The following is an 8,471-nucleotide window of genomic DNA, read 5'->3' as shown; positions in this document are numbered from 1 at the left end:
CACATACACACACACACACACACACACACACAGAGAGACCAGTTGAGAGAGAGAGAGAGAGCGAAGGAGAGAAAGAGAGAGATTGTGCGGGAGGGATATGAGCGACAAGGAACGGGAAGGGTTGGGAACTTACTGCCAGGTAGCGGCTCCACCGGCGGATTGGAGACCTTTGTAGAAACCAGCGAAGTTGGCAAGCTTACGGCTGTTGTTGCTCAAGGCACCCATGAACCTGGAAGTTTCAAAAAGAAATATATCAGCAAATCTATTTTCTCACTTTTTTCAACTTTCGCCTTTTTTGATATTCCTTTCTGAAACCAAAGTGACGATGTAAACAAGAAGGGGACAAGGGTAAACAACTCACCAGTACACGCAGGTTTGATACGCAGCGTCGTAAACACCATAGAAGATATACAGGAACATACCACCAACGTAGTCGGAGTCCTCGAAATCGATACGGGGCGAATCCTTAGGGGCCGTATCCGCGCGAGTATACTGGCGTTGCCAGGCATAACCACCACCCCAGACGGCCAAGGTGAAGACGAAAAGGACACCCAAGCCAAGACGAGCACGAGTGGTGCGGCGAAGGGAGGGCGTATCCAACATGTATCCAAAGATGAACGCGCCAAACATCTGGGCGAGGTAGTAGAGGCAGCTGTTCAGGGCGCGGGTGCGGATGTTGAACCTGGCGCCGTTGACGTTGTTGAAGTGGTAGGCGTAGAACCAGTTACTGGCGATGAACATGGGGAAGAGGGCGACGATGTACCAGTCAGAGATCAGAACCTCGCCAAGGCCCTTGATTTCGGACCACCAGGATGGGTTCTTCATGACAATGACCTGCGAACCGTCCTCACGACGGACGTATTTGGACTCAACCAGGAAGAAGCAGAGAACGAAACCGATGAACATGAGAACCATGAAGGCGATGTAGGTTGCGTCACCAACGGCTCTGCCTTCTTTGACGTTCAGGGTTTGGAACAAAGGAACCTATGGATCAACCACGATTAATTCAAACTCGATGATGAAAAAACACGGCATAACAGAGAAAGAAAAAAAAAAAGAAACCTTACCAAGCCTCCAATGACACCACCCAAGTTGAAAATGATCCAGAACCAGGAAATGTATTTGCCCTTGGACTTCTCATCCGGATAGCTCATCATAACGGCACCCTGGGCGCACCACAAGCAACCAGCACAAGCACCCAACAGCGCACCGGCAAAAGTGAGGAAGCCCAAGTTTCTGTTGTGGTTGTACGACAACATAGATCCGACGTAGAGGAAGTAACCAAAGCCACCGAAGAGAAGGGTCCAGCGGAGACCAATACGATTGGCAATGGAACCTGCAGCGAAACCGACGACGGCAAAGGTACTGTAGAGAGCAGTGTTTCCGACGTTGATGGCATGGGAGCTTTGCTGGCCACCTCCACCCAGACCGTTCAGGGCGTTGAACATACCAGGGCAGAGGAAGCAGACGAAGGAGACGAGGAGCAGCTGCGAAGCAGGGGAGGCATAGTATGGAAGGGCGAACGATCCGATCTTAGGACGCTTGTACATCCATGGCTTTCCTGTGACTTCCGTGGCGGGCCGGACGATTTCCTCATCGACCGGTTTCTCGCTGTGGGGACCCAATTGCTTCTCACCGTGCGAAGACATGGCGGTGGTGGGAATTGAGTCGAAACGGAGCAACGACAAGAAACTAAGGTGTCAAGAGGGGTGTTGTGTATATCAGGATATATAGTAGCCCCCTTGAAGATCTGCGATCATCGAGTGTTAGCAATGGACAACTCAACCGCTTCCCACGCTTGGAAAAGGATAACAAAAAGGAAAGCAAGAAGAAAAGGTAAAAGAAAAGTACAGAGCAAAGACAGAAAGAGCTCTTATCTAGAAAGAGGGGAATACATGCGACGCTCAAACGAGCAAAAGATTGGAAAGGGCAATTTATGACAGCATGTCAGCGATGATGCAGGTCAGCACGGGGATATATAAAATAAACACCTTATTTGCCTTGATCGATGCCTGCAATCTGCGTGGGGATGAGACCGGGGGAAGGGGTGACAGTAGTAGGGAGTAATCTCAGTAGTGGGACTATGGAGACCCCAATTTCAACCACGCGTTTAACTAGTGAATTGATAAAATGAAAATTTAAAATAAAATAAGGTGTTGGATGCAGCAGGGGTGCAAGGAGCAAAGGAGAGGAGGAAAGGAGAAAAGGAGAAAAGGAGAGAGATAACGATGGCCTAACAAGGGAGAGTAGGGCTTGGAGATAGTGAGGAAGAGAGAGAGGATAGTTGTAAGTGCACAAGCTGCGGCACAAAAGCGTAGTCAAATGTTAAAAAAGAAAGAAAGCAAACAATACACTCCGGTGTTGAGATGTGTGTTTGATAACAGTGAGTGAGGGTATTTGAATTCAAAGGATTCGAGGCGCAGAAGAGCGGGACCAAGATTAAAACACAATCGATCCGACCTACCTAGTCCATATAGACACACACACACACACACACACACGCACACGCACACGCACACGCACACGAGGATTGAATGAACAATTATTCAAGATCCAATCCAAGAGAGAGAAGCAAAGGTTTAAAAGAAAGCAAAGATTAAAAAAATGGATCGACGGCACCAAATCGCACACACAGCACGCGATTGTGACCTCCGCAGGAAGCTTTGACAGCTGCTTTGTGGGGAAAGGGGGCTTTTTTTGGATAGAGGAAGCGGAGAGAAAGAGCGCGCACGAGGGAAAGGAAAAAAAAAAAACAAAAACAAAAACAAAAAAACAAACCAGGTTTAAAGATGAGCGTCGGAGGGGCAAGATATAATAACGTCCCCGGGATGGGGGGAGGGGAGGAGGAAGATAAGCAGCAGGCAAATCAGGCAAGCGAGCGATCTGAGTCCCCACGAAATACGTTCGAGACTAATTTAAAATGGAAAAAGTAAATAACCAACGGAGAGAGGAGAGTAAGCTGGGGAACAGTGAGCGCGTGAGAGCGAGACAGAGAGTGAGAAGCCAACCCCTTTGGCCAAGACGAGAGGCAAATGCAAAGGGTCGCAGTGGAGGGCCGTTGGCGTGGTTGCTGGCGTTGGCTGGCGGATGAGACAGTAGTAAAGCAGGTTTAGCAGAGTCACAGAGTCGCAGAGTTGCAGAGTCGCAGAGGATGATATGGAGCGGGCACCTGGGGCAACCACTAGCTAGCACGCGACAGACAGCCAGCAACGCAGGGTGAAGAAGGGGGAGAAAATGGCAAAAAAGGGAAAAAATGGAAAAAGGAAAAAAAGAAACAAAGAGCTGGGGACGATTGGAGAAAAGGCCCGCGGATGGCGGATGGCGGATGGCTGGTGGCTCGAAGAGACCTGGGGAGACCTGGAGGATGAGATTGGAGAACTGGGGGAAGACTGGGGAAACGGAGGCCAGGGGGAGGAGAGGGGTGACGATGGCGATGGCGATGGCGATGGCGATGGCGATGGGGACGGATGCACACAGATCAGAATCAGACAAGACACACGGACACAAGCAACGCGAGCGCGAGAAAAAAAAAGAGAGAGAGAGAGCAAAAACTTAGCGCGAGATAGCACTCGAGAACGCTTGAGCAAGCCGGGAGTCGCAGCGGCCAGTCCTTAGCCAGTCCTTAGCGGTACCACTGGGATGGATCAAGGTCAGAGGGGGGACTCATATGCTACATCCAGAATGGGGTCTGAACCACCAAAGCTGGCGACGGGGTAGCGATGGAAGCTGGCCCACGAAGTAACAGGTCACGGGCTAGTCAGCTAGTCAGCTAGCTGTGGAGTCCGTAGCAGTCGCAGGTCGCAGACTCGTAGACTTGATGTACTGTATACAAAGAAGTCGCAAGTACCCAGGACGTGCCCAGGCAGGCGAGATCAAACGGCGGAGGAGGATTCAATTTCCTGGATGGAGATTGGTGCAGGCAAGCAGTATAATCACGCTACGCGGAGGGATGTACTGTACGCTATTGCTTATGGAATAATAATCTCGAGCTGCGTTCTCTCTCTCTCTCTCTCTCTCTCTCTCTCGGATATCCTTCCTCTAGCTCCACGACGTGAGTGGTCCGAGGATGGCGATTCAAGGGCCGGCAGGGGTGGTTTTAATCACAGGATCGGGAAAAAAAAAAGAGCAACGAGAGGAAAAAAAAAAAAACTGGAGAAAAGCAGTGGCCCCAAGTTCTAGCCGGGAAATGGAAGCAGGGGATTGGGACACTTAAGGGGATGATGGCCAGCGACCATGGAAAGATGGACAGAAAGCACCCCGGACATGAAGCTTGCTCGCCAGCACTAGCCAGATGAGGATCGAGTCTGTTGTAGCTTACCCGACACTACGACGACGACGACTTCTGGCTCCCATGACAGCATTGACAGGCTCTACTAGTACACATCGCAAAGAGAAGTGGTTGTCAGATTAAGGATCGCAGGCCACAAAGCCACTCGCGGAAGTGGGTTAGATGGGTTAGCTCGCCGGGCACTTTGTTCCCCCTCAAAACGCTCAAAAAGCCAAAGGTTAAAATAAAAAAAGAACGACAAAAGGAAAAAAATGAGAAAAAGGAAAACCCCAAAAAAAAACCCAAAAGCCAGCCAACGATTGGCGCGTCTGGGGCCAGGAGGCGGCGGCGGGCTTACATCAGCCATATATCGGCCAGGTTTCGATTGGCGAGGGACGCCACGGCGGAAATTAAAAACGTCGCTGGCTGGAGTCCTTTCATCTTTTGCTTCTTCTTTCATGCAAGAATTCAGATACAATAAGCGGCGAGACGGTGGAGATGGATCGCAGACGCGCTATCCCCAGCCATGACGTTGTTACGCTGTATAAGTATGGAGAACCCGTGGAGTCACTGGTACTTACTGTGTACATGTCCAGAATATGTATAGATATTGATATATTCGATTCTGTCTGATCTGTATATGAACACAATCCAGCCTGGCAAAGTCTGCTACCCACGCACTGCTCGCTGTCCCGCGCTCCTTCGCTGCAAAGTGACGAAAGAAGGTCCTTCTCGTTCTCTTCTCGTTGTCTCATGTGTGCTATGCCCTTCCCCACACTAACAAACAAACTACACACCGGGGACCCCAGCGAGAATGAAGTACCTGGCACCATCGTCGCTTGTACTCCGTACAGCGTAGACACGGTGCAGTAGCTGTCCATGTACCTATTCATGTACCTTGACCTGTACCTTCTACCTCTACCTCCACATCTACGTCGCCTCCATTCTCCTTCCTCTCCTAGATCTTGAAACCGAGGGCAAAGTTTCGCTGCCAAAAATAAACGGCCGAAAACTCTGATCAAACTTTGAGGTTCAGCCGATGCCCAACCCAAAACAAATGTGTGTTCCACCATCTTTATCATCCATATTCCTTTCCATATTCCATCCAATGTGGCGGGGCCCCGGCCCCGGCCCCGGCCATACCGAACCCAACCCAACCTATGAACAATCAAAAATAATGCCATAAATAAGAATGGATGATGTCGAGGTCTCAACCCACCTTGGGTTAGTCAGATAGTTGCTCTCCTCGCCCCTAAACACTAGGTCCCCTCCGCCCCACGCCACGCAAAAGGAATGATGTAACCCCAGCATGGCGCCCTACAACTCAAAAAAGAAACAAGGAAGAAAAAGAAAAGAAAAGAGGGAACGCTGTGTGGATTCCCCACAAGAAACGGCCCTCCTAGGCAAGGCGAGGTACGAGAGCAAAGCAATGCAGGCTAAGCAGGCTAAGCAAGCTAAGCAGCGCAACGAGCAACAGCCCAGTGCAACGCTGCGGTGGAGCCGGAACTTTGATGCGCTTCTGCAGGTTTTTGGGGCGCAACAAGGTGGTACTGTGGCAGATAACGATGCGTGATGCTGGGAACATGAACATGTGTGATTTGATTCGATTGGCGGGACTCTCTCTCTCCCTCTCTCTCTCTCCCTCTCTCTCTTTTCATTTTCTATTTTGTCTTGTAGTATTGTATTTTGTATTTGTATTTGATATCGAGGAGAGGAAAAATGGTCGGTCTCCCCGATCGCTTTTTGTTGCAATGCCTTTCAATCAAAGAGATAACCCCCCAACCAACCCCCACGGCGAACCCCGGAGAGTGAGATTCTTATTTCCCTGGAGATTTTGCTTCGGGGGAGCCGAATGATTAATGATTTCATATCGTCATAACTAAACTTGTTCGTTAAATTAAGGTTGGGGCACTTTACTAGAGAGAGAGAGAGAGAGAGAGAGACTACAGTGTGCTCCCAATAAATGCGCGCTTCCTCAATTCCTGCTCATGACGCTCCTTTATTTCTCTTCCCCCCCCCTTGTAATAGTTTACTGTTACTAGTATCCAATTGGCGAATGAGGATGGGCATGATAAACGTCCTGCAGTTTGTATACAGAATACAGAGCCTGGAATTGTCGGGCCTGTAACGGAGTAAACAGTTAAAAAACATAAAAAATCAAATCAAACGACAAAACCGGGGCAGGTTGCAGGTTGCAGGTGTGCTTGTTGTGGTGTTACATCTCTTCCTCTTCCTCCTTTGTTTGCTTGCTCCTCGCTTATCTATCTCTGTTATCTGCGCAGCATCTCTCTGGATCTGGCGATTGCTCAAGCTCTTTTCCCTGTTTTTTTTTTTTTTTTTTTTTTTTAATTGATTATTTCTCCGTGCGCTGGGCCAAGCCTGTCGCACAAGGTTTCCCCCATCCACTCCTAGGAATGTTAGTGAAGTCGACATGGTACGAGGTATCCATGGGATGAAGAAGCCAGCAAGTATGTCATCGGCCCATCATCAGTCGTACTGCACGAGCAAGATAAGCCAGTTCCTTTCGCTAGCTCGAAGCTCATGGTTAGGGCAGCAACCGTGCATGCCCACCAAAGAGCTTCCTTTTCTTCTTCTTCTGGAGATATCCACTTCGCCGTCGATGTTCATGGGGGGGGGGATATGGGGGATGGGTAGGAAAAACTAACACCCTTGCTCTCTGTACGGAATACGGAGTACAGATACAGGATACAACGAAGGGCGTATGGGGCGTATGTATTGTCGTGACCGTCCTCGTTTGTCCGTATCTGTGATACCATACGTAAGTTACACGGTGCGGTACGGGGCTTGTCATGGCAAAATACACCCCACGACGTGTGATGTCATTGTCCAATGTCATGTCCAATGTCGCAGTATCATTCTCTTCTCGCATTCAAAAAAAGGGTTTCATCTCCTCGAAAAAAAAAAAAATAAAAAAATAAAATAAAATTCCACAATATAGCTAATTAAAAAAATATAATTAAATTTTTAATATCTAAACAGAATCATATCAACTCAACCAGGTGGCCCGGCAGACCCGGGATACACGGACCAAGGTTGCTCTCAGACAGCTACATCGCCGCCGCGCCCATGCATCGCTACATCGTGCTGTACCCGTCCATCCTCTTGTTCTTCATCCAGCCCTGTCTTGTCGCCGAGAGAGTTGAGAGAGAGAGTTGTGTCCTGCTCGATTTCTCCGGTCAAATCGGCTGCGCTCCTTAGCCATCGTGCCGTTACATGGGTCCTATTGTCCTAAACTACTCTCTCGCTCTCTCTCTCTCTCTCTCTCTCTCTCTCTCTCTCTCTCTCTCTCTATCTCTCTCTCTCTCACCTTGGCGAAAGAAGGTTGCTGAAGAAAACATTAGAGCGGTTGAGCAGTAGAGCAGCGACGTAGGTTAATCTCGCTACTAACTAACTAACTATGTATGAATCAGGTGTGGGGAGGAATTACCTAGATATCGGGGGTTTTGATGTGATGTGATGTGATTCCTGCGTAGATAGCCTGGCCAGAAAAACCAAGAGTCTAGAGAGTGTCTCTCTCTTCTCGTTTTGGAGCAAACATCCTACCCTAACCTGCATCGCGTGTATTCTGTAGGGCTACGGGCATTTAAAGTTCTTTTTGATTGCCATCGCCGTCATCACCGCCAATCTGCGCTCCATCAGCTTACGGGCAGAGTTATCAAGTCTCCCCAAGTCTCCCCATCAGCAATTGGTATTGATATTTACTGTTTCCCCCCCCTCGTCTGTCCCAGTGAATCCAGCAATCAATCCCTCTTCTTCTTTCTTGCTGCTGCTGCTGCTGCTGTGTGGGCGTTGGGTATGTTTTTTTTATTGTTTCTATATATTATGACTAAAAATAAACATCATAAACTTTCGATTCTACCAAGAAATTCTTTTCGAAAAGCTTCCAGCTTATACTCTATTTCAGTTTAATCAATACAATAGCTAATATCCTCATTCTCACCAACTCTCTCAATATAGAAGAAGGAAATACACTAAACAAAAAGGAGGAAGAAAGAAGGAGAAGGAGGAAACCAATAAAAAAAAAAAAAAAAAAAAAAAAAAAAAAAAAAAGAGGAGGGAGAAAAGAGAAACAAAGACCCCCATCACCATGCCCTCCATAACCCAACATCCCGACACCCCCGTACCCACGCCGCGCATCACAAAGTTCACAAACTGCCGCCTCCCGCTCAACGGCCATCTCGTC

General features: G+C 48.7%; 3 protein-coding genes across 3 annotated transcripts in view; 2 read left to right on the top strand and 1 right to left on the bottom strand.

Moving 5' to 3' along the window:
* Positions 1–129: 129 nt before the first annotated feature.
* On the bottom strand, positions 130–1,649 carry HCAG_08161 (conserved hypothetical protein; the record flags this gene model as incomplete). The annotated part of the gene is made up of 3 exons (XM_001537002.1): positions 130–229; positions 362–984; positions 1,068–1,649. The coding sequence occupies 3 exons, from the start codon at positions 1,647–1,649 to the stop codon at positions 130–132; spliced, it is 1,305 nt and encodes a 434-aa protein (XP_001537052.1).
* Positions 1,650–3,234: 1,585 nt separating this feature from the next.
* On the top strand, positions 3,235–3,615 carry HCAG_08160 (predicted protein; the record flags this gene model as incomplete). The annotated part of the gene is made up of 1 exon (XM_001537001.1): positions 3,235–3,615. One exon carries the CDS (start codon positions 3,235–3,237, stop codon positions 3,613–3,615), a length of 381 nt encoding a protein of 126 aa, XP_001537051.1.
* A 4,760-nt stretch (positions 3,616–8,375) lies between these two features.
* Positions 8,376–8,471, top strand: part of HCAG_08159 (conserved hypothetical protein) — a gene marked incomplete at both ends in the record, with an annotated part of 1,581 nt that continues 1,485 nt past the window's right edge. The window contains one exon of the mRNA XM_001537000.1: positions 8,376–8,468. Coding sequence (XP_001537050.1) covers positions 8,376–8,468 — 93 coding nt within the window. The remainder of the gene's footprint in view (positions 8,469–8,471) is intronic.

The sequence above is a fragment of the Histoplasma capsulatum genome, genomic scaffold (genome assembly GCF_000149585.1).
Source record: "Histoplasma capsulatum NAm1 scaffold_10 genomic scaffold, whole genome shotgun sequence".
NCBI lineage: Eukaryota > Fungi > Ascomycota > Eurotiomycetes > Onygenales > Ajellomycetaceae > Histoplasma > Histoplasma mississippiense.
This window is presented reverse-complemented; position numbering and strand designations above follow the sequence as displayed.